The sequence below is a fragment of the Mauremys reevesii genome, linkage group 1 (assembly GCF_016161935.1).
Source record: "Mauremys reevesii isolate NIE-2019 linkage group 1, ASM1616193v1, whole genome shotgun sequence".
Lineage (NCBI taxonomy): Eukaryota > Metazoa > Chordata > Testudines > Geoemydidae > Mauremys > Mauremys reevesii.
Window position 1 is genome coordinate 82718607 of NC_052623.1, and position 27228 is coordinate 82745834.

The 27228-nt window shown below is 41.6% G+C and overlaps 1 protein-coding gene across 6 annotated transcripts in view; it reads right to left on the bottom strand.

The window, feature by feature from the left end:
• KLF12 (Kruppel like factor 12) overlaps positions 1-27228 on the bottom strand; it is a 386124-nt gene that overhangs the window by 137351 nt on the left and 221545 nt on the right. For all 6 annotated transcript variants that reach the window (XM_039481408.1, XM_039481399.1, XM_039481360.1 and 3 more), the window contains one exon: positions 9809-9944. In XM_039481408.1, the coding sequence (XP_039337342.1) occupies positions 9809-9944 (136 nt within the window). The remainder of the gene's footprint in view (positions 1-9808; positions 9945-27228) is intronic.

Genomic DNA, 27228 nt, shown 5'->3' on the forward strand with positions numbered 1-27228 from the left:
CCTTCGCTCTGGAGGCACTAAGACCCAGGTGGTGCCTCCCCTCCTCCCACCACATGGGCTTGGGAGAAAACTGCAAACAGGAGCTAGCCAGACTCCACCCAGCAGAAGGGACCCTTGGTCCTTTGAACATCCAGAGAACTGTCCACAGTTTTGACTGGATTTTCTCTGCCTTGTGCTCCAGCCCTTCAGGTTCCAGCTGCTCTTTGTAACAATTTCTTCACCTCATTTTCACTCCACACCATCCTCCCTTGCACCGTTCCACTATCCCCTTCCCTTCAGCTTACTTCTTCCTAGCTACCCCTCCCAAAAAAACAGTAGAACTAACACGGGGGTCAGCAACCTTTCAGAAGTGGTGTGCCGAGTCTTCATTTAGTCACTCAAATTTAAGGTTTCGCGTGCCGGTAATAAATTTTAACGTTTTTAGACGATTTCTTTCTATAAGTCTATAATATATAAATAAACTATTGTTGTATGTAAAGTAAATAAGGTTTTTAAAATGTTTAAGAAGCTTCATTTAAAATTAAATTAAAATGCAGAGCCCCCGGACCGGTGGCCAGGACTCAGGCAGTGTGAGTGCCACTGAAAAGCAGCTTGCATGCTGCCTTCAGCATGCATGCCATAGGTTGCCTACTCCTGAACTAACATGTCGTTTGGTGCCATCACACTGTTCATTCTGCTTGTGTGTTAGACCTCTTTCCCAATTCTGTGTCTGTCTCATCTATGCTTATCTAAGCTCTTTGGGGCAGAGACTTTCTACTGCTTTGTTCATACAGTACCTAGCACAATGGGGCCCACTCTTGGTGGTCATAGAGTCATAGAAGATTAGGGTTGGAAGAGACCTCAGGAGGTCATGTAGTCCAACCCTTTGCTCAAATCAGGACCAACCCCAATTAAATCATCCCAGCCAGGGCTTTGTCAAACTGGGACTTAAAAACCTCTAAAGATGGAGATTGCACCACCTCCCTAGGTAACCCATTCGAGTGCTTCACCACCCTCCTAGTGAAATAAAAGGCACTACTGTAATAAACATGATTAATAATAATAAACAATAGGAATCAGCACATAATCTCTTCTGTATCCATTATCCGGGCGATTTCTCTCAGTCCTGTGTCTCCAAGATTCTTTCTATTCATACAAATCTAAACAGGATTTGTCTGCTGAGAGAGAGAAAACGTTAGGGAAGAGAGACCAGGGGATTTGAACTAAACAGCGGGGACAACCTAAAAGAAATCTCTACCATCATCCCCTGTGGAGAGAGAGAGAAAGCGGGCATTAAAAAAGTTTGGTATTGAAGTTTCCAATATCCCTGTGTTCAGTCAATAATGTGTCAGCAAGACTTAGCCACAGCTCCCTTTTCACTAGTGCCCTATTATAGACGCCATTTATAAAGATGTTTATGCATATATAGCTATAACTGGCTTTGAAGCATTTTATGATACTTTAGTATGAATGTTACTGTTAAGAATTAATTGCATTGTATCAAATCACAATTCCACAGAATCATGGGAATTGCCTTCAGGGGAAGGAAGGATAAAAACTTATCTAATCTAGATAACGAAAAAAGTAGTTTTGGCTCCAGTGACAGCACAGGACAAAGTTCCCACTTTTTCTGATCAATAAGTCAAGGTAGCAGCACGCTGAAGTAGTTTTATTGTGGCTGTTTCTGACAGTGTTTTATTACCTAATCCACATTGATGAGTATTTGCTACATTCTGAGTTTTCTAATGCACAAATCTCTCCCTCTACTTCCCAGGTGGATTAAAAAAAACACCCCAGCAACCCCCTTTCCCCCCCAAAAAAACCCTACCAACCCTTGATATCACAAAACTGAATAATGAACAGTCTAGGGACACTATTTCCAAATATACACCCAATTTGACAACGGGGCAATAGCAATGCATTAAAAATGGCACTGGCATAATTTGGTTTAAAATCCGTACTGGTGTAATGCTCTTGAAGCAATTATGTAACATCAACATATCAGCAAAACATATCTAAAAGCTAATGATTAGAAGTTCATTTTGAAGCAGCACAGTCCAGTGGATTGACCAGGGAGTAGAAGACAGGCATTCCTGTTTCCAGCTCTTCACTGATTTGTTCTATGGCCTTGGGCAAGTCACTACCCTGAGGATAATAATTCTTATTTTCCTACCACACCAGGGACCTGTACGATTTAATTAGTTAATGTTTGAAAAGCACTTTGAAGAGAAAACTGCTATGTAAATGTCTATTATATAAATTAATAAGCTACAAAATCAGTAGTGTGCAAAATTTAAAAAAATGCAAATTTAGGTAAACATCTTTAGGAATATAAAATCCCAATATGCTACAGTTTAATAACTAACATAAAGAAACAGGCAATGCTTAGATCAAAACCATAACCTTACAGGAGACAATTAAATGGTGACCCAAAATGTAGAATTTTATAGAGTCTAGGAAACAGGATCTTTAAAAGTTATTTTATTTGGGGTGGAAGATATGAAAGGGAGAGAGAGACACACACACACACACGCAGAATCCTCATTAACTACACAGGATTTCTGTAGAATCTCTAAAAGTGTAAACAAAGTATTTGTTTGTAAACATCCAAACTTTGTTAAAGTTTTGTGGTTGAATCCTGGCCTCAATACATTCAGTGGCAAAACTCCCATGGGCTTCAAGAAGCCCAGGATTTAACCTATAATGGTTTTATTAAACTCAGTTCTTTCTCCCAATTTACTTATCACACTATTTAAATATTTTCCTTTTAAAGAAACTATTACTACTTGTAATGGTACTCAGGCTTAATGTCTGGCATTTAAAAGTGATACAGAAGCAGAGAATACACACCCTAACGTCATTGTTCTTTGCTACGTCCTAATCTATTCAACAGTTATCCATCACTAACCCTTGTAGTGGATATAGGAAAATATAATTTCTTGTAGACCAAGCTAAAAGGGTGTTTTTGTTTGTTTGATTTTTCAAATTAGCTTTCTTCTAGGAACAATTTGACAGTATCTCAGTTTCCTAATATATCATTATTTAAACAATACTATATCCTTTCTTAACAGACAGTTATGTCAATTTTGCAGGAACTTACTTTTGATTTATAGCTTCAATCAACCCGGCACTTGTTCAAGGAAATCTCTGACTCATGTGGAATCTGTTATCCTGGCAAGAGGCTCTTTCAGATATACTAGCAAATTTCCACACCAATGTCCCAAACCAATGTGCATGCTCTGAACAATACTGTTTGATTGTACTGACCAACCTTGCAAATTAAACTAATTTTTTTGTTTTGCACAAATTGTCCAAAACCATTGCCACGTGCAAGAGGTACTTTATCACCTTTATAAAGACAACAGATGGGGTTAAAATCGCCAAGAAATCTATTCTTAAACAGCAAGCATGGTCATTTTGCATTGCTCCGGCCTATGAAGCATACCAAGAACACAAAGAGCTGTTCTATAAATATGTACAGGCCCTGAAAGTTCTGATGCTGTTGTGTTAGGATCCTTTAATATAACTTCAGGAACACAAATGATTATGAGAATTACAATTCTATGATCTATTATGTGTTGTAAATGGCCACAGTAAATACACTGAATTAAATTAAATGACAGCCATATTAAATGCATATTAAATGATGAACAATTTTGTTCAGAGGAAGAATGGTCCAGTTAGGGCACAGCCTAAGATTTGAGAGACCCAGGGTCAGTTTCCTACTCTACTACAGACTTTCTGTGTGAACCTAGATAAGTCACTCAGCCTCTCTATGCTTCACTTCCCCAACTGTAAAATCATCCCATCAAATCTATGCAAATTTTCAAAGTGGGCAGCAACAAGTGGTTATTGTTTCACAGAGGATAGATGTACTACCTGAGGAAGCAATGCTCCTGCAAATGCTGAAAAACACCTTCAGTTACAGCTCCTGGAGACTCAAGACAAAGCCCTTTGTAACTAGAGCAACAAACTGAAGTGAAAGATCTCTAATATGCACAGTGCAGAAGTAGTAATGCTATTGGCTGAAGCCGGGAAAGAGACAGTACAAGTGTGAAAAATGAATGGATGACAGGAACACAACTATAAATCTCAGGAGAAAAAACCATCCATATGGTTATTTAAGTTAGAGGGGTACAAGGAGATTCTGACCTGACCATTACATACTATGTCTAACAGGGCTACACATACTGTATTACTGGTCCCATACCCGTGCTGCTTATTAGGTCTACAGTGGTATTCCTTTCCCATTGATATATGTTTAGAAATACAGTGTGCATTACAATCATAAACATTCAACAAAGCAGAATCATCATAATGATGTGACCCATCCAAAGAAGAATCTGTAGTAGAAACAGTGCTGCTATACTCAGTTTCATACATCTGAGCACCTAACAGCATCCAGCCCAATGCATCAAGGTCCTGCTATCTAGATAATCAGTACGATAAGATATCCCAAATGAGTCTCCTATTAAATTAATCATTGGTACATCCACAGGTATCCAGAATCTCCAAAGGCTCCACACCAGCACCAAAATTTCTGTGACCCTATGAGCCAGAAGGCAAAAGCAAAAAGCGTCCTTGTGCAGCATTAATTTGCTTACCTCCCCACTTCTTAATTTAATTTTTTTAATTTTTCCCTCAATGGAGATCTCTCACCTTACACTCATTAAGCCAGGGGATCAGCCACATGGGGCAGGAATCCCACACCTACACAAACACCTTGGGAGTGTGGCCAGATAGGCTCTCCCACCTCTTGGGACCCAGACATGGCCTCAGCTGCCTAAACCTCCCAGGAAAGGCCAAAGAGATGGTATAGGGAAAAAAATTAAAATTCCAGTTTGCTTTTCCAAAATTTACAATTTTAACACTGCACTAACACAGACTTTGTACTAAGGGCAAATCTGGTCTCCAACTTGTGCAGCAAAACCACTGTAATTTCATTGTAAAGGGGAAGCAGCATTCCAGCACCTCATGTAATGATATGCACCCCATGCACCATGGCAACCAATTATTGGGGGCCACATGGGCATAAGCTGGCTGGGCAAGGGAAAGAGGGAGAGGGATGACATGCTGCATGAAATGGGGGGAGGGGAGACAGTGGGCAAAGCACTGTATCTTTGGGTGCTCTACTGATTTTTTGTGGCCTGGTACATGAGTCTTACCATAAGCCTCATGGAGATCCCTAGTGCACATCTAGTATCCAGCTCGTAACAGAGGTTACTGTCCTATGAAGCTCAGTCCTAAGCTGTCAACAGTGATAAGATTCAGTGTCAATCTTCCACTTTCTTATTAGAAATATTTATACATCAATACTGGGGCCCTACCAAATTCAAGATCCATTTTGGTCAATTCCACGGTCATTTAAAAACTCATACATTTCATGATTTCAGCTATTTCAATCTGAAATTTCATGGGGTTGTAATTGTAGAGATTCTGTCCCAAAGGGGAGTTGTGGGGGGGTCACAAGGTTATTGTGGGGGGGGTTGAGGAACTGCTACCCTTACTTCTGTACTGCTGATGGTGGCGGCGTTGCCTTCAGAGCTGGGCACTGGAGAGCGGCAGCTGCTGGCTGGGAGCCCAGCTGTGAAGGCAGAGCCACCACCAGCAGCAGCGTAGAAGTAGTAAGGATGGCATGATATGGTATTGCCACCCTTACTTCTGCACTGCTGACTGGGCCCTCAGTCAGCAGGTGCCACTCTCCAGCCACCCAGCTCTGAAGGCAGTGCAGAAGTAAGGGGTGGCAGTACCGTGACCACCCCCTAAAATAACCTTGTGATGCCCCCTGCAACTCCCTTTTGGGAAGGACCCTCAATTTGAGAAACGCTGGCCTCCCCCGTGAAATCTATATAGTATAGTGTAAAAGCACACAAAAGACCAGATTTCATGGCGAGAGACCAGATTTCACGGTCCGTGATGTGTTTTTCATGGCCGTGAATTTGGCAGAGCCCTAATCAATACAAATATGCATGGCACTCTACCAACGTAGATGTGACATGTTGCTCACAACCTAGAGACCTCTATCATCTACACACTTAAGGCAACTAAGCCTGACAACTGTTAGCAGCTGGAACAAATCTTCAAATTACACTACCTTAATTTTATAATATATCTTATAACTACCACCATAGGGCAGCAGAGAATAACGTTAGAATCTTGTATACAGAAAACTCATAAAATACTGCAATGTATCTGTCAAATAATACACTGTAACTTTAGAGCTAGGCTATTGGATTAGCTTTGCTGAATTAAACAATGACTATGAAAAGTGGTCAAAATAAAACCAAAATGTTTCAACCTGCCTGTTTTTCAAACAAAACAGGGAGGCAGAGAAACAAGTTTTCTGGCAAAAAAAACTACTTGGCTGTTTTAAAAATATTATAAAAGCTCTCAAGGTACTATTTAATTAAGACATAATAGCAAACAAGTCGTTTTTAGCATTTAGATTAATATCTGGTTTTTGGATAGTGATTTTTTATTTTAGGATTAATATGGACATGGAACATAGCAGCCACACAGGAAGATGAAGTGCAGTATTTAATTAGTGGATGGATGAAGAACAAGGTTTTCATACAGACCTTCCAAATAGTTATGGAAGAGTAATTTCCAAAGATGATCATCTAAAACCACAGCTATATGTAAAAAATATGTATTTATTCTTAGATCATCAAAATGAAGGTCTAATATAAAGCAAAGCCCCTTCTTACATATACTGTTTCTTTAACTAGTAGATTTCCTTTCAAACTTTCATTGAATTTCCCCAGAGTTAACTCAACCTGGTGGATTTAGTGACTCCAGCTGAGTTGGCAGCCATTCACTTCACCTCACTTGGGGTTAATGTAGAGGATGGCTGTTTTCTAAAATTCATTGTTACATCAAAATTAGTTCATGATTTGTTTTGAGCAAATATGTTAAACTAAATCAACCATATTTTGCACACAAACTCACCAGCGATCACAATGAAAGACAAATTATGGTAGATATAACAGCAAAAGACAAATATATATATATTCCTTATTAAGTTTAATTTCTGAAAGTGGAGTAGGAAAAGGCCCACTTCTGTCTAGCACCACATAGTATTCACAGCACCTGCTGGCCAATTTTTCATTTCTTAAAAAAGTCAAGATTGCACAATATCAGACCCATAAAGCACAGAAAAATGTCATTGGCATTCAGATCCCGCCATGCCTTTAGGGGTGTGGTCTGTCCTTTCAACGCCTGTCCCACAATCTGGCACTTAAAGGCATGGCAGGTTCCCCTTACTGCTTTAGTCAAACACAAGTTACTGGCCTTGAAACTGGGTGAAATTTAAGGGCCTGTGAAAGACTGGAGATCAGACTAGATGACCTAATGTTCCTTTCTGGCCTGAAACTCTATGACTATCTTAAATATTATGTTAATTCTATATTTAATTATTAGAAGAAACTTAATATCTCACTTGTGAAACAATATGTTCTACAAGATCTATGGCACCAGGCAATCACGTGTATATCCAAGGATGGAAACAGATTGACTGAGATAGGTACATATACTGACACTTCTTTCTAGATTTGCCACTGCATGTGTGGTGTGTATGACAGAGATATATGAAGGAAATATGATAAATTTACAAATCACAGTCAAATTAGATTTCCTTAGTGTGGCTTTTGAAGCAAACTCACCGATTACTATTTAAATAAAAACTATAGCAAGAATGTGTTGATTTTAGGTTACTGAATGTCTTAATTTAATTCTTAATCTCAAGATCTGTTTAAATAATATTCAACACATTTCCTCCCTACGTCCCCAAAAATCAATCATGGAATAAATTATTAGCCAAAAAAACACAACTTTTCATTATTTGAACAGTTTTACAGATTTTCAAATAATATTAATCAATTAAAATAGCTAACATTTGCCTGCCAATCATATATTAAAATATTTGCAATTTGACCTTTCTTCTCCATTAATCAATTGGCACTATTTAGTACAAAATAGATTTATTTTGGGTTATTTTTATTTTTCTATCTTATCACATGTTCTATAAACTGGAAATAAAATACTAGGCACTTCAGGTCCTGGGATTTGTAACCAATAAATTCAGAATGTTGTGCTAAATCATCAAACAGAGCCATCAACAGTGAGACATCTTTCCCCCCCACCTTGCCCTGCTGAGAACTTCCTCAGCATATTGAAAGAGGCCAATTAAAGCAACAGAGAGAACACAATGTCCTCTCCATAACTTAATCCCTCTTTGCTTGAGTGGGATATAAATTGGTGCCAGGCTATTACTGTGGTTGACTAGAACCTGAGTGAATCAAAATCTATCTCTACACAATGAGTTAGGGGTGTGATTTCCCCGCTTGAGGACACATACTTGTGCTAGCTCTCATCAAGTTAGTGTGAATATCAATACTAGTGTAGCTGCCACAAAGGCATGTACAGACAGGTTTCAGGTGGGTTTGTATTCAGCACCGCTCTCCTGTGCTTCTGCTGCCAGTGCTACTGAGGCTATGCTGCTATTTAATGCTTGCGCAAGCTAGAAGTTAGCTAGCTTGATATGTGTACACTAGCCAACGAATGACAATGCTGATTCATAGTGTAGACATAGCCAAAGTCTCATTGGTGAATCCCATGCTGTGTTATTCAGTTCTGAGAGGCAGGCCCTCCCTGGGATGTGATGACTTATTAGGTTAGCCATATACTCACATACTGTCAGCTACCAATTCTCCATGCAGTTTGTACTTGGAGAATCTATACTGTCAGTGCACAGACTCTCTTTTTTGGGTGGTATCAGGGACATAAAGTTAAAAAAAAATTCTAGGGGTGGATCAGATGAACTCCATCTGCCCAAATTATGCAAAAAAATGCATTCACCCAATATGTACCTTCTCAGACTTGTTTAAGCAAATAATGTATCACTTTGCAACTACCAACTTTTCGGCTGATTCTAGTAAGTATAAAACATCAGAGTTATCTAATTGTTCTAGTGCCTTTAAACCCCAAGTGAAGTTTTTCGATGCATTCATGATAAACGTTTAGTATTTTAATCTCACTTTCAAAACTTCCATCTTTTGATTTATTCAGCTGAAGGACTATATTATTTTTCAAGCCTGGAGACTCAAATTCTATTTCTGGCTCTACTTCAGACTTCCAGCTTGATCTTTATACTTCACCTCATTTTCCTCACCTATAAAATGGAGATGGTAATACTTATTTACCTCACAGTGGGTTACCTTCTAGCTGCCATGGTGATGGAGCAAGCTCATGCGTCAATAAAATTAATAAATACAATTCAAGCAAACTTTTAATGGAAAAAAAACCCACTGACAAAATAAAAATTGAACCAAAGAGTTATAATTTGCCTAAAAATAAACAGAAAAATAAAAGTAATGGAAAAACCTGACTGGAATCTTTTATTAATTTCCTTTCATGTATGCTCTTCCTTTGGAAAACTGTAGATAGTTCTCTCTAGAAAGCACTGTAAGAGACCTCCCAGTTCTGCCATGAGCAAGGACATTTTTTTAAACAAACTGAATAATTTAACAATGTTTCCCCCTTAAACAAAAACACCAAAACTTTGCAGTTGTATAAAGGAGAAGAAAGAATTTCACTCTGAAATTTGTTCTAACAATGAGTCAGGACCACACACCAAAAAAAGGAGAGAGAGAGAGAGAGGGAGAGACGGCAATCTCCTCCTGAAGGGACTGAAGCTGAACAGAAAGATGCTGCCATATATGCTGGCTCAGGGCTCGGATGACATATCTGCAGAATAGCTCATGACTGGTGCTTCCATTAGCCATTGAACACCTTGGCAATACTTATCTCATCCTGAGAATGTGATACTTACTCTTGTACAGCTCTGGCTATGGAGAGGGCCGTGGATCCAGTTTCATTAACACTATCTAAGGTCACATTTGGCAGGTCATCATCATCACTGTCACTTTTAATTTGTCTGGGAGATATGCCTCGGGGGTCCATTTGTGCTAGAAAAGAGACATATAATGGATTAAAGTTAGCGTGATGAAACTAATCTTGTCCCAGAACAACATTAGGGTGTACAACACTTCCATACTGTTATACTGTATATAGCACCTTTTTCCTTTAGTTTCACAAGATAATGAATATATGAAATCGTGTAGTGTATCTACAGCTTCCGTTAGCTACAGATACACACAAACATATTTGCAAATGCACAAAATGTCAATATATGTATTTTATATATATAGATACTGCATACCCATGAACCATTAAAATAAAATAAAATTGCACATATATTAATCTTTAAACATTCATTTTACCTTTTGGGTATTTATTTTTTTTGTCTTTTGGGGATGTTTTTGGGTTTCGTTTGTATGATTTTACATATTTCTGAATGGAGATTTAGGGCAAAAATTTAGTGGTCACTTTTGCCCATCTTGAGACATCTAAGACCTCACTCAAAATCAAACAGTGAACTCTCAAGTGCTCCTTGGAGAGGAAGAACGGCCCAGTGGCTAAGGTGCTATCCTCGGTGTGTGTAGAGACCCAAGTCCAGTTTCCTGCTCCATTGCAGATATCACATGTGACCCTGTATTTCAGTTCCCCAACTTTAAAATGGGGACAAAGTACTTTACTACTTCACAATGGTATTATGATACATTAAAGATTGTGAGGCATTCAGATACTCCTGTGATATGGGCCATATAAGTAGACAGCCAAATTCCCAAGAATCAGTTGCCACCTGAGAACGTTGGTCTTAATGTTTAGTTTATCAATGCACTGTGCACAGCCTTTAGGCATAGTTGTCATTTCTATTTTTTTGTTAAAGATCTTAATAAAGATGATATTTAAAAAAAAACATTCAGTAGGCTAACATAGTAAGTCAGAAATACAGTAGCGGGTGCACTTACAGAAATCAATTAATTATTTTACAATATTCTTCTGAGACATATTGCATAATTTAGTTACCATAATTTTTCTTGATTAGCTTGTCATTGTGTGCATTGGTTGTTGCATGCGGTAAATAAAATATCAGACATTTGTCAGAGGAGGGATTGTTGACTCTGACAACGATAAAGTCTATACCTTATAACTGCACTGAGACGTATATTGACTGTATTTCAATTTTTGAAAAGTCATTGGTAACATGCTTCATTATTCCAAAACTACAAGCACCATATTCTAGTCACACATTGCACACTCTAGCATACAACATGTGTTTAAACATCAGTTGCCAACATAAGCGGGTAATTTGATTTAAAAGTGGTTGATTGCTCATCACATCTCATTTTACCAGAGACAAAACCAATCAGAAAGAAACGTCATGTTTGAGAATTCCTGATCGCCAAATGGCTATGGGCTATTAGAAGCAATTGTAAAATGTGAAATAATTACCATCAGTGTTAACTATTTTTGCTGATTTTTAAAAGTGAAATGTGTTGCTTGTTACACTACTTATATAATTACATGAAGCAGATAGTTACATGTTGTTAAATGTGTGAAAATAAATATGTGAAGTTAATGAAGTTTCAATTAAAAAGAACAAAACATATTACACTTGATATTTTCAGCTAACAGCAGCATAGTCTTTCTCCCCTGTAACATGAAGGCCAACTCAGAAGCCTCCTGGCTGTTTACACTCAAATGTAGCTTTGTCAAAGATGTTTAACAGTTAGTTTATGATGCAGCTGCCATTATATATTAATTTTGTACATTTAACTTTGCTTATTTTTAAATAAAAGGAGCTAGGTTAAATAAGGAAGAAAACTGTCTTAGGCATGTTTATTCATTACACAACATGCCATCTAGTCTTTTTATTATGTGATATTGCCGACTCTTGAGATTTTGTTGCATGTCTCAATATTTGGTGTTTTTCTTAAAGTACCAAGTGCTTGAGGCATGTGACGAGGTGAAAATCTCATTTATTTTAAAAAAGTAAATTTCTAGCCCTTATGGTTGCAGAAAAATGCTTGAAAATGTGACCCAAGTGTCCCTAAAGACTCAAATGCCAGAAGGCAAATAAAAGAATAAAAATGTATTATCTTTCAAAAATCTCATTATTTTAAAGCCAATTTCACAATTTTGAGATATGAATCGTGATTTTTTTTTAATGTTTGGGGTTGGCAATACTGATTAAGTTGCATACTTAATAGGACAAATGCTGTTCCATGTTATGCCGATGCAGCCTGCTGAAGTTAAAGGAATTGCATTGTGGTAATAGAGCATAATTTGGCCCACTGGGCACAGCTTGCATAACTGCAAGTCTATGATTATGACAATACCAGGTGTCTTGTGTTGCATATTCTCTGCAAAGTGTAGGATCTCCCACGCTTTCAAAATAGTGAAAATCAAAATGCTGTGGTGGGGGAATTCAGCACTGTTAGCACAGAGGAATGGTTTTTCAATCTAATTTATGGTGATGGCTAATTGGATTGATGCCAAACTGTATAAAATCCACACATTAGCATTAAGAAATTTATTTCTATTCCCTCTCATTTTTTTCTAATCTGTCAGCCCCCATACCCGTCATCTCAGCATTCTACTTAGTTCCCCCTCTCCATATGTGGCCTCTGCTCCTTCCCGTTACCGCATACCTTGCAGTTCTCTTATGTCTTCCGATAGCTCTCACCCCTTTTTTGGTCTCCCCTCTCCCTTTGTGCCCACTTGCCTATTCCCAAACAGACGTGCAGCCTCTAGGATGGCTTTTACAAGTCTCTGGAGAGGAGGTTGGCTCCTTGCATCGTAAACTGTCACACAATGGCCTAATGTTTTCAAAGGATTCTGTGAGGTGCTCAGCAGGGTGGAGTGTACCACTCTCCTTCAGGTTTTATTACACAAGTTGGTGACAACTGGTTGACAGCATGGTGAGCCCAGAAGGCTGAGTTCCTCCTTTTCCATCCCAAGTAAGTTCCATTGTTTCTCAGAGCAGTTGCAACTGCTGTGGGGAAATGCAGCAACTAAAGCTATTCTCCTCCCAATAAGATCCTTACAGGTAACTGATTAGCTGATGCCCACATAGAGAGATCTCCTGCTCACCTGTGACTACAGTGCCCAAGCTGCACAGCAGAATTCTTCTGCTTGGGCAGGGCCGGCTCACAACATTTTGGCACCTGAGGCGGGGAGCTCAAATGATGCCCGCATGCCCCCTTGCTTGGGCCAAAACTTTGAAAGGTCTCAACTCTGCCTTCTTCCTGTTCTACTCCTCTCTGTTACCTACCCCAGTAAAGGAGAACTAACAACTTAAAATGCCTTGTTCAAAAATTTTAAGTAACACTTAACTTTCAAACGCCTAAACAGCAAATGTAACTTGTCTGGATAGTAAACACTGGCATTTTTATCTGTGTGAATAATCAAAGTGGTGCTTTCCGTGCCTTCTTGATTGCAAAGATGTGAACTGCTTCTGAAGGTCCACAGTCTGGGCCAGCTCATGCTCTATTGGGATAGTTGCAAGGCTGACCAGCCTCTCTTATGTCATTGTGGAGCGTAGATGTGTTTTTATTAACTTCAGCTTGGAGAAGCTGCGTTCTCCACTGACAACTAGTACAGGAAATGTTAGAAGTATGCGCAGAGCAACAAAAGCATTTGGAAAGAGGGTCATCTTATTTGTGCACATATATTCCAGAACAGACTTTGGAGTTGATCCTGCTGAAATGCATCTCGAAAGGGCTTTCAGTTCATTACTTAAATCACTTGCATCAATATCGCGCATGTCATCATGTGTCAACACTGTCTCTAGCGCCCTGCATTGCTGGTGTAGGTCTTCTTCAGGTATAGTAAGGAATTTTGGAATATCATACAACATCCCAAATATACTGCTGTGTTCCTTGAGCTGCATGAAACGTTCTTCAGCTGACTGTATTGCACAATCTAGCACCTGGTTAAAGAATTCAACTTTGAATTGTTGTTTGGGGTCTCTTATGGGATTATCCCATGCCTCGTAATCAAAATGTCTTCTTCTTCGGTGACTCTTGTATTCTTGAATGGGTGGGAAAATAGCTTCAGTGTGAAGTTCCTCTGCTAACTTCTGTGCACTCTTCAGAACATTTTGAAATCCCTCATCTGACTGGTAAGACTGTAGGTATGACTTTGCTTTCTCCAGTTGTTCCATTGCTCCAGATATATCAAGGTTAACACCTTGGAGTCTTGCTTACAACATTTATTTCAAACAGTATGTCATGCCACAACACTAAGCCACACAGAAATTTGAAGTTATGTATGTTTCTGGTGATTCCATTTCCCTCTGCCACTGTTCTCTCACAAACAGTTCCTGCCATAGCATTATCCTCCATAATGGCAACTATGGCATCATCTATCTTCCCAATCTGGTGTTCGATAGGCTTTCACTCGATTTTCCCATCATGTGGCACTCAGTTGTTTCAGTGTCAGAGAGGATGTTCCCAGATGTTGCTTCAAAATTTGCCATTGATGCGTTGATGCAGAGAAAAATACTTAGATGCTTTGAATTACATTAAAAAAATTTAGCAGCCTCACTAGAAGCTGATGCTGCATCACTGACCACCAAGTTCAATGAAAGAACTGCATGGGACAAAAAAAGCTCGAGGGTTTAACTCTCGGGTCCATGTCTGCACTCCTCTGTTCTTTCCTCTCATGATGGCACCATTATCGTAGCCCTGACCTCTCATGTCAGCTATCACAATTCCCGTATCTTCCAGCTTTTTAAGAAGCACATTTGTCATACCAGCTCCTGTAGTATCAACAATGTCAATAAATTCTAGAAAATGCTCTCTGACAGTCACCATTGCAGGGACATTTTCACTAGGTTCTGTTGTTATAAAACACATAATTAAAGTAATTTGTTCTGTATGACTGATGTCAGGTGTGCAGTCCAGAATACCAGAGTAATATCTTGGTGACTTCAGATCTGCCACAATCTTCTGTTTGACTTTTGTTGCTGGTAACTGTATGATCTCCTTTGGAATTGTTTTTCCAAGGTAGTGGTGTGTGTACATTTCTTGGGTGGTGACTCTTCTTAGATGCTCCTGGAGTACAGCATCAAACTCTGCCATCAACTCCACAATTTTAAGAAAGTTTCCATTCTTTGGCACATACAGCTGATCTGAAATGCCATGCAGTGCCAGGTTTTGGGTAGCAGGCATTCTCACAATGGCAATGAGCCTTTTCAAAACATTTTGCCATTAAAGAGACTCTGATGCAATCTTCTCTTGATGCTGATCATCTATGGTGACCTTTAACCTTAGTCTCATCTCAAGCTCTTTACACCTATGGAATGCTCTGTGGTGATTTGCTGCCTTCGCATGGCATGCCAAATTTCTAGCCAGATTTTTCTAGCCCTTTATTCCTGTAGTACCCAATGTGGCTGGAACATTAGACTGAAAGAGTTTGCAACAAAACAGTATAGAATATCAGGGTTGGAAGGGACCTCAGGAGATCATCTAGTCCAACACCCTGCTCAAAGCAGGATAATCCCCAGACAGATTTTTGCCCCAGATCCCTAAATGGCCCCCTCAAGGATTGAACTCACAAGCCTGGGTTTAGCAGGCCAATGCTCAAACCACTGAGCTATCCCCCTGCAGCATGCTGGGTTTTTGAGTAATAAGCCATGGCCTCTCCACTTTGTCACTACTGGGGATTTCACGCCAGTAATGTGTTGGATGGAAACTTCTATTTTCATTGTCTTTGGGGAACATGAAGTTTTTCACTTGCTGTGGCCCATGCATACAAGGAAGTCCCTCAGGCTAATGCTCAAGTGGGTCCACAGTCCTGGATCATCTAGACTTAAGGAACTAAACTCAGCAGCAGCTGTTTCTTGCGCCTCCGCCACACTCTTCTCTGATCTACACTTTTCTTCAGGAATGTGCATGGTTACATCCATTTGAGATGGAGATATGGATGCTGCAGTAGCTGCCAGGTCACCTGAACTCTGACTAACTGGAAGATCAGGCATCTCCTCACCACTCACATCCTCACTGGGGTCGGAAGGCTCACCATGAACATTTGTGTCTATGTATCTCAGGAGAACTCCTTCCTCCTTAGATAGAAAAGCTTCCTTTGCTTTCTTTCTTTTTCTGAATGCTGCCCCAGAGGGGTGTTTCACTCATGACTGCTGTTCTGTGCCAACTATAGTGGCTCTCAACACTCAATTGAAGGGGACAAATAAGCAGGCTGGTAGCAGGGCCTGAGTGAGGGAAGATATCAGTGTCTTAAGGGCCTAACTGGCTCCTACTACTTCAGTTGACTGCCTGTCCTCCTCAAGTGGGTTCACGGAAGCAGCAGGAAACAGGAAGCTCCCTGAGAAGCTGGTGTTATTCAGTCCAGGCACCTGAGGGTGCCAGAGAGGTACATAAGAGGCTCCTTCTCCTCTCTCTCCCTGCAGCTCCTGCTGCTTTCTGTTATTCCCTCTCACTTTTTCTCCTGCCTGCCTGTTATGTCTCTTGTGCCCTCCTTCCTCCAACACAGCACTCCACCGTCTCTGTGCATCTAGAGCAGAGAGAAAACATATGCACCAGCAGCAGACACAATCTTCTACACTCTGGGCCTAGTGGCACCCTCCCACAGTCTGGGACGTGAGGTGGACGCCTTCGTTCACCTCATGGTAAAGCCAGTCCTGTGCTTGGGGCTGTGGGTGGGAAGTAGATATGCAAGAGTACCAGAAAAGCAGCTCCACAGCTTGTGAATTTGGAACCCCATAAAACAATAAAATTTTGGCTCCAATCCAGCAATTGACTGCTGGGGTACAGTCCAGGGCAGATTAAGGTAGGGGCTTTAGGGGCTGCAGCCCAGGGCCCCAACTCAAGGGGGGCCCCCAAAAAATAAATCACAGGCAGTGATCTCTGAGCCGCTAAAAGGGGTGCTCAGGCAGGCTTCCTGCCTGCCCTAGCCCCACGCCGCTCCCGGAAGTGGCTGGCTGCTGGCATGTCTCTGTGGCCCCTGGCAAAGGGTGGGGGAGGAGGCTCTGCGCGCTGACCCACCCCCAGTACCATCCCCTACAGGGACAGCGCTTGTGGGTGCGGGCAGCGTATGGCGACCCACTCCCCACCCCCCTTTCCAAGGGGCTCGCAGAGAGGTGCTAGCAGCTAGCTGCTTCCGGGAGTGGCGTGAGGCTATGGCAGGCAGGCAGGCAACCTGAGCCCTGCTGCACGCCAGCCGGGAGCCGCTTGTGGTAAGCGCCTCCCAGCTGGCGCCTGCACCTCACACCCCCTCCTCAACCTAACCCCTGCCCCAGATCAGAATTCCCTCCTGCACCCAAACTCCCTCCCAGACCCCTCCTGCACCAAACTTCCTCCCAGGAAAAATACTTGTATACAGAGGACCCACAAAATCTAATAGCCGTGGGCCCACAGGAGAGTTAATCCGACCCTGGTACAGTCAACTGAGGATTAGGGCCTTTTTCTTTGTAGTTTCTTCCATATAAATTGTATCCAAAAATATTTTATAGAGTTAAGAATACAGGCCAAAATGTTCAAATTCAGATGGCCTAGAGTTAGATTCCAAAATCTGTATTTTGGTATAAGCGGCCTGATTTTCAGTTGATGAGCATGTCCCACTGAAGTCAGCAGCTCTGAAAATAAGGCCACTTTCATTTAGACATCTAAATATAGCTTTAAGAGATTTTTGCTTCCAGGTTTGTATATGCTGCTCACAGTTATTAAATAATGATCTGTAGTTATTATCGGAATAACAAACAGAATGTGAAAGAGAATTAAAAGATTTAGACAAGGGAGAAAAGATATGTTAGCAAATGGGATATGAAAATCGATGAAGAACCAGTGATGAAACTGGCAAACAATGTGCAGCTGTACCCACGCAATGCACCTTAACTTGTGTTGCACCTTGCTTTCCAGATCTAGCCCTGCTTTGATCAGAAACTCTCAATTGTGCTGAGTTGTCTGGTGGTTTTGTGAAGTGTGGAGGCTGGTGCTAGGCAAGCAGAGGGAATGAGGAAAAGAGTGGGTGAGTGTTGTGAAGGGACAACATATATGCTGGTAACGATCCATGGAGAGTTATAAAAATAAGCATTTTGTACTGGAAACCGAATAGACTGGGGAGGCAGTGGAGGAATTATGTGAGGATGTATGTGAGTTTAGAGAGCTGAGGAGGCCATAAGGCTCTATGTTTATATGAACCTGAAGGACAAATGTTCCTTTTAGTTGAAATAGTGTAGAGATTAGCTCTTGACACACTAGCACATATTCAATAGGGCCCTCTCCTCTCACTGCCCCCATTAGCAAAATTAATCAGAAAATTTTAGAAGCCTGTTTCCTTTTAGAAGCCAATTTTTCAACACACCAACAACACAGCAAAAGCTTCTTCCAACCACTGCAGCACTCGGGCTACTGCTTCAAAACCACAAATGTAATATTTTGTCCTTTTATTAAAAATATACAGTTACAACAATGGGACTGTATCTAAAATAAAATTAAACACAGAGACAAAATTCATTGTTATATGTCTGCTGATATTAGAACAGCTACTGGAGTTTCATTTTCATTAAGACTCACACATACCACCATTTTTCCCATTTGTAGGAAAAACTACCCAAAAGAATAAAATCATTGGGTATCCACTCAAGTTTAACAAGAGTTCCTTTAAGAAAAATATAAATAATTAATTAAATCATTTAGAGTAATACATGTTGACTAATATATATTACATGGAATTACACAGATAATTTTTAAGCATAATCTTAAAAACATTTTATTGCTATGCCATTGTACAATCACTGACATTTAACCATTCTACCTCTCTGCACTAAATATCACACCACACCTTCCATTTATTTTAAAAAGAGACTAGGTGAGTTTGATATTCAGGAAGCTGAAGGATTAACAGCATTGCCTTGGAATCACATAGTGCAGGAACTGGCAGACATTATGCAAGTTTCCTCAGTGCAGCTCTGCCAATGCACCTCAACCTTGACTGGTGCTATACATTGCTTTTCAAGTCTTAGCCCTGCATAGAGATGAGACTCTTAATTGTGCTGAGCTGTCTAGTGGTTTAGTGATGTGCACAAACATAGGATGAGCCCACCAAACTCGCTATGACCTAATACTATATAAGATATGCAGAAAATCTTTAGAGATGGAAAGTGTAGCACACCAGTGCACTGCTATTGCTCCTGACACTTTCCAATTATAACCTGATTTTTTGTTCTGATCAAGTTTTCTGGAAGCTGATGTAATACAAAGTCATCCCATCAATAGGAAGGCTGAGACCTACAAGAAGTAATTTCACATAAATACATTATCTTAGATTTAAATCAAATCCTGGCCCTGGAGGTTTAAGATGAATGCAATATTTAAGAACAGAAGAAAGCTAGGTAATCATCAGGAGTTTTGCCTCCCTTATAAGTTAAGCCATACAGAGTTAGCTAATGCTTAAATGACTTATTAGGGGACCAACACTTGCCGGTGTGACAATAAAGAGAGAAAATAGAATATCAGCATTCTGAAATATTGAGGACTGTGGTACTCTATGTTTAACCTCAATACTTGTCTTTTGAATTAAATAATCTCTTTGCTAATAACCTTGCAAATATGTATATACAGAGACATATGCTGAAGTATCATGATATAATACTAACTAAATCATGCTTTTAGTTGTGCTCTTAAAATGATTAAAAATCAAATTCTGCCTTCTGAATGAGTGTATGATATTAGTAGACGGTTTGTTTTTGTTTCATATGTGAAACTTCACACTGTGCTTTCTATGACGAATGTACAGTATCCTGTATGCCAATCTAACAAATAGCATCACTGTTCAATATAAAGTGATTGCTTATAACAGGCCTTGAAAATGTACCAGACACCTACTAGCTGGACCATCAAGCTTGCCAGCCAGAAAAATGAAGCTCTCTGCCCAGCCCCCATCAGTGAGATCCAGGAAAATGCACTGAGTGAGAAGTTTGATGCAGGAATCAATGAGTGAAATCCTACGGCTTATGTTTCACAGGAGGTCAGATTAGATGATTATGGTTCCTTATGACTTTATAATCTATGCCTCTTTCTAAAGCTGAAAAGGGAAGGGTACTGGGATTTCTGTTAGTGTGCTGTCCAGAGTCCCTGCTTGGAGATCCATCTTTTACATCAGTCTCTGGCCTGTTGATTGATAAATATCAAAATTCAACCCACTCTAGCTACCAAAAGTGAGAAGCTGTGCTTCCATTACTTTCCTTGCAAATGTAATACAGTAACTCGTCACTTAACGTTGTAGTTATGTTCCTGAAAAATGCGACTTTTAGTGAAATGATGTTAAGCGAATCCAATTTCCCCATAACAATTAATGTAAATTGGGGGTGTTAGGTTCCAGGGAAATTTTCTTTTGCCAGACAAAAGGCATTATATACATTTTAAACAAGCAATTTAACACAGGTACTGTACTATAGTTGGGAGGTGCCCCTGCCTTACCCTACACGGGCACAGTCCACTGGCACTGGAGATGAGGCAGGCAAGGAGGCTGAAGGTGCTGCAGGCTAGGAGAAGCACATTGCGCAGCAGTGGCAGCTTCCCCTATTCTGCAAGCACCGGGGCGGGGTGTGTGTGTGTGTGTGCGCTCAGCCTTCAGCCCACCCACTCCCCCCCTTCCCCCAAGCCCCCATCCTTGATCTGCCTCTTCTCTCCCCCCCACCTCCTCCCCCTTTACTTCCCACACTGCGTCCTCGCTCCTCCCCCCTCCCTCTCCTCCCTTCTAAATGCCGCAAGCCAGCTGATTGCCCCGGGCAGGAGGCAGGGGAGAGAGGAGAAACCTGCATGCGGAGTCCTCGCTCCTCCCCCCTCCCTCCCACCTCGGGCAATCAGCTGATTGCCACGTTCGGGAGCCAGGGGAGGGAGAGGGAGGCTGCACACTGAGTCCTTGCTCCTCCCCCTCCCTCCTGCCCCCAAAACGCCGCAAGCCAGCTGATTGCCGCAGGCAGGGGGCAGGGGAGGCGGGGGAAGGTGCTGATCCGCAGGGTCTGCCGGCGGGCGGGAGGCACTGAGGGGGACACAGGGAGGCTGCGAGCTGTGGAGAAAGCAGGCAGCCAAACAATGTAAGAGTGCTGCATTACACAACTTTAAATGAGCATGTTCCCTAACTGATCAGCAACGTAACAACGTAACAACGAAACAACGTTAACCGGAACGACTTAAAGTGAGGAGTTACGTAAAAGTAGGGTGACCAGATGTCCCGTTTTTAAAGGGACAGTCCCACTTTTTGGGACTTTTTCTTATATAGGCGCCTATTGCCCCCCACTCCCATCCCTTTTTTCACAGTTGCTATCTGGTAACCCAATGTAAAAGTTAAATATCAGCTAACAGAAAATTATTTCTAGTAGTAAACATTATTTTTGCTACCAGGAATCTCTCCCAGGAATAGGAAAACAATCCCCCCTGAAAACCAAAGATTTTCACATTTACAAGAATCTCTAACATATTAATCTGGATGTGGACTTGCTGCATTAACAACAAAGTACTGGAAAATATAATTTAATAAACTATACAGCCTCTAGGCTTTTGGATCAATGTTTTATGACTTGCCAGGGCACAGAAACATTGTCAGAACCAGTTCAAACACTAACAGGATTAGTGAACTAGAAAGCATAAGTCCTGGACCATGTTAAAAAAAAGAATATGCATTCCTGAATCCCAACAACTCTACCTACCCGCACCTACACAGCAGCACCACCAGCCTGCGCACTTCATCCAACAGCCACAACCCTTCATTTTATCACCCGTTTCCATGGGGACTAGAAGCATCAACTAATATTCACGTATGTCTGTCTTGGGAGGAGAAAGAATATAGTTGTCTTCCTGCCATGGGGTGGAGAAGAAGGTGGGTGTCTGACTGCACTGGCTTTAATGGCTGCCAATGTTTCAAAAACTCCTGAATAATCACAAATCCAGGAAATTCAAATACTAAATAGAGGGACTTGTGCTCATCCCTTCCCACTTAGTTAATGCCAGGAAATAGGTTAGAATTACAAATATCTGGTCACACGCCATAACTTGGAGTCTATTCCCAGACTGAGGGTGGGTGTGACCACTATATCAATACTGGGCATTTCCTTTGAAGTTATGTCCCTCAAAGGCCTAGTGGTCGAGGATTAGAGACAGCCAAGTGACACACTGGATGTTGGGCTGTAAAGCTCAGTGAACACCACCTTGACATATTTTTTCATTATGCCTGGGGACACCACTGTCATAGAGCTGGGTGCTGTCAGATGTGGACACTGCAGAATGCTAGAGGGCAGGTTGCCATGCTGCAACATCCTGTCTCAGCTGAGAGGATCAAGCTCACCACCATGAATAATGACAGGAAGGGAAATGTAAGCAAATACAACATTGCTCTTTGTGATGAGAGTTGTCTATTAGATCTCCAGCCACATAAGGTAAAAAGAGAGTCTATCTAAGATCCACACCCAACCATTTGATACTAACCACTTCTGACAACTGCCATGCGTGACAGGTTTAGGAATCCAGCAGCCAGTCACTAGGGAGGGAAATACTGAAGCAGAATGTCATATATCCTGCTACAGATTTCCTACAATGGAAGCAGCACCTCCAGATACAGATGTACATGAAGCATTTCAAAGAAAAATTGTGCTCTAGTTTATGTAATATACTTTTGGACAGCTGTGTTGGGAAACCAAATCCGTGCTTTACAGACATAACAAATGTACTCATTGTGGGAAAGATGTCCTTTACTTCCCCTCCGCCCCCCATCCCCACAAGCAGATAACTACTACATGGAACACATATCAGGTATTTCCCCTCCTATTTAATGTTCAATATCAACAGTTTTTGCTTTTGAAACTTCTCCGAGAACACTAGTCAGATTTTAAATCAAAACAGCTTGCTGTCTGGTAGGGCCAACAGAACTGGTCGATGTATTTAATAAAACTTTATGTACAAAGCAGCAGTATCCATGAACTTAATGGTCAGAATATAGAGTCTACAGGGGTAATTTTTATTATAATTTACAGCGAGATTATCCATACTCTACAGTTTTCAGATTTTATTGAGATTTTTATGAGTCTATGTGGCTGTAGCAGTTAACTGCACTAGACATAGCAATGGTGAATGGTGAATGGGAACTGGCATCCTCATACATATTATGTCACTAATCTACCATAAGATATTAATTGCAGTTGTCCAATCTAAGGCATTATTTAAAATCATTTCACAAGTAAAATAATTTGCTATAATTTAATAATAGTGGTGTGTATATACCTATGGATGTATGTAATGTATGCACATATTTATATATCTCCATCCATCTGTGTGTATATATATATAAAACACGAACACTGATTTTTCTTTATACAAAGGACTTTTTTCATTTTAAACTGTCTGAATGTCAAAAAACTCTCTCTCATCTATACGAAACCGAACTACCGAAGCTATTAAGATCTAAATCACACCAATCATCTAATATACAAATACTCCATCACCAACATAAAACAAACCAGGGAAAATAACAAGAAAAAATATACTCATATATTGAACAACATATGGCAGAGGAACTATAAGGCAGTAAGAGATTCAAGTTTATAACTAACACACTTCAAGAATCTACTGGTACATAAGTTACTTTGCACCCCCAGGAAATTTGCAGTAATTTGGCCCAAATGACACTAAAATTTAGAGGTGTATCAAACAAACAGGAGCTTAAGGGAGCAGAAGGCAGAACAATTGTACTGGGACCCTCAGTCTGTAACATCTGTGTAAATAAAGTGATATGGGAGAGGGTGGGACTCCAGCAAACATGAGGGCTGGGCCCCCAAATTTCTCTTGATGGGTCTGGTTCATATCCTAAACTGTATCATTTATATCAAAATAACAGATTTGGGGCTCAGTTCTAGCTTTTTGTACTATGATGTGCGCTGATGGGGATGCAAAGTTGTAGAACCAGAGGAATTTTTCATGCACAAAGCAGGCAATGGCCAAATGCCTCAGGGCATATTCAGCAGCCCTCCTTATACTTGCTTCAGGAAGATTTAGAGTGTATCCCTCCCTGCCACCCCCCCCCCCCCAAAACAACAACAAACTGTCTCTAGGTGCTAGCAAATATGGTATAGGAAGGAATGAGATATAGACATGTCTTCTCCCTTTCAGACCTGGTAGCGGGAATTGGAAAGCTGGGCAGACTCAAGTAGGGAGAAGCACCCAGCATCTTCATTCCTCCTACTGAGATCTGAGTGTGGAGTGAACATTCTGGTGCCAGACTCCCAGCGGGACTGGTACAGCACCAAACGCTCCATTGGTGCCAAACAAACAATAAATGTAAGAATGAAATATAGTCTTTTAAGAGGCCAAAATGTTTTGAGCAAATGAATTAGTAGTTCAAGATGGGACAAAACCAAATTAGACATTGGCAATTCTTTAGTATTTATTTTAAAATTAAAATAAAAGACTTGTGCTGTAGTAGTCATCATACTTAAGCATGATTATTTTATTCTGCTTCCCTTAAAAACAGCCTCTGTCTCAAATGCATGATAAAACATATTTTTTGTCCTATCAATGTTTTAGTTCCTTCATTCCAGAAGAATGGCTATTTCTCTGGATTCTTAAATAAATGAAGCTGCTACAGTAATGTGAATTCCACCTCAGGACATAAGTCTCTTCTCTTTCTGTTTCACTTTGTGGCTAGTCACTGCCATTCATTTGCTCCTTTCCCAGAACCACTGATGGTTCTGCCAAACAAAGCAGGGGGTGTATTCAGCTTGCAAACATTTTAGATATCCAGTAAATGCATAGGAGGAAGCTTGGGTGGAGTGTGTTCAGCCTCAATGGATTTTTGTGCACATCCAAAAGAAAAAAAATAGCAGAGAAACTCCACCCTGTCGGAAAACAGGTCAAAACTAACAGTGAATGGAGATGCAGAGACACAGAAAAATCAATCTTTCCACATAAAACAACAAACACAGTTTATATAGACCCATATTACCTGACCTTTAGAGTCATGGTACAAATTGACTAGTGCTTAGTGTTGAGTTTCTAACTTTATAGTATAAACTGCTACTTAAGACAAACAGTCTCCTATGGAGTGCATCCTTAATAGCTTAAAAGACTCTATTACCAACTTACCAGTGAGTAAAAATAGTCTAGTAATGGGGGATTTCCTGCTGTAAATATAGGGAATACCTACCCAAACTAGTAATGTTTTTCTTAGTGATTAATATCTTAGCTACCGGAGAACATATAAAAGACAACTTTTTAATTACATGTGGAATATGTTCCTCATATGACGTAGTCCATCTGGACTCAAGCCAGGCTGTTTCCTCCTTTCCCTTTCATATTGACTAGTTACCAGCAGGGGGATCACTGAGAGCAGAAGAGAAAGTCTCCCTATCCCAAGTTCTTGTGCTTAGCACAAGTTTCCCACTGCAGCCAGGTGCCCACAGATGGAGCATACTCAGTTGCTCTGCGGGGATGATGTGCACCAATCCATTGATGCGTAGGAGCTATGAGGGGTTGGAGCTCAGTGCAGATGGAATCTTCCGTGAATTTAGCTGCCTGAATATAACATGACCATTTATCTGAGCATGTGTGAACTGAGATTTTTTTCGGAGGCTCATAAACTGGCTACATTTGTGCAAATTTTCACAGGGAGGGCAAAAGCCACATCCCTGATAAAAGGGTGACAGCCTCAGCCATAGTTCAAGTTCCTGAGCCAAAGCGTGGAGGTGCTAGAACTTCTCAGCAAAACAGTTGTGCAATTTTTTTAACATGACAAATCAATGCATTTTCCCATAATCTTGTTCTCCTAAACTGCTGAACTGTTTTAGCTGAAACTGCCAAATCCCAAAATCAGCCTGAAGCAAACACCTGGCATGGAAAATTTCAGCCCAAATGGATAAAGTTTGACAAAGTTATGAGCAAGTGACTAAAATATCAGGCAAACTTAAGTATAGGTCAACTACAGATGCTACCTGAACCTTTACTTATCTCTTACAGCAGGGGTGCCCAAACTTCCTGTCACATGCCCCCTTACCAGTTATGGAATCTGTCTATGCCCGCCCTCCATTACTGCACTGTTGGCTCAGCAGAGGAGCTTTGGCTGAAGGCAGAGCTGGAGGCTACACTGGAGATGGGGGAGCAGCTGGGGCTAGAGGCGGAGCTGGGCTGGGGGTGGAGAGGGAATGAGGGAGGAACTGGGCTGAGGTGGAGCAGGGGTGGAATGGGGCTGGAGCTGGGTTCGGGGCAGAATGGAGCTGGGGCTGGAGGTAGGGTCAGAGCAGGGCTGGGGGGCACTCCACTCCCGCCCCCTTGGGGGCTGTCCCAGGCCCCTCCACATGATCCCCCGAATGTTCCTCCTCTGCGCTCTCTGGGGGGGGGTGCCCCACAGTTTGGGGACCCCTGCCTTATATCAACAGTCACCATTGCTGAACAAAAATATTTTATTCAAAGTCTCTCAGGAGTCTTTAACACGTTGGAATACTTTATTTACTCCTGAGGGAATTCTACACTAAAAAATTAAAAATACTGCATCAAAATAATAAAAATTTAAAATTCTACAAAATTCTGCAAATTTTATTTGTTAATAAATAACTATGGAGGCTCCAGCATGGCAGTGGGGAGCACAGGCCACTGGCTGCATGGAGGAGGGAGATCGCCCTGCAGCCCCCTACCCCAGGACATGGACTTGATGGTGATGCTGCACCTGACCCTGACATAGTGCAAGGGCTGGGCCTGCCCCAGAAACACCCTAGGGCCCTGCCCCGCCGTGGTAGGTGCACCAGATGTGGGAAGGCAGACTCAGCCTGGCAGGATCCATGTGTGGAGGGGCTTAGTGTGGGGGGATCCAGATGTGAGGGGAGAGGGTTCTGTGTGGGGCAATCTGGGTGCAAGTGGCACAGTGGGGGATCTGGGTATACAGGGGCTTGTTGGGGTGGGGGGGTTCCAGGTCCTGGGGCAATGGGACTCTGCAGGGGGAGTTGGGTGAAGGTGGTTGGGGCTCAGCAGAGGGGCCTGGATGCCGGGTGGGGGTCCAGATGCAAGGGGTGGAGCTCAGCAGGGAGTCCAGATGCAGGGTGATGGGGATCAGCAGGGGAGTCCAGGTGTATATGGAGTGGGGCTTATCGGGGTGGGGGTTCAAGTGTGGGAGGCTCAGTGGGGGGTGGTCTGGGTGCAGGGATGGAGGTCTGGATGCAGGAGGGAGGGGCTTGGCAGGGATCAGAATGCAGGGGTGGTGGGGCTGGGCAAGGTGGGGGTTTAGGTGCAAGGGGCTTGTAGGGGGCATTTGGGTATGGGGGGCTCTGGATGCACAGGGGTTGGGCGAATGGGGGAGCAGCTCCCCGTGGCTGAGGAGTGATGGGGGAGGGACGCAAGAGAG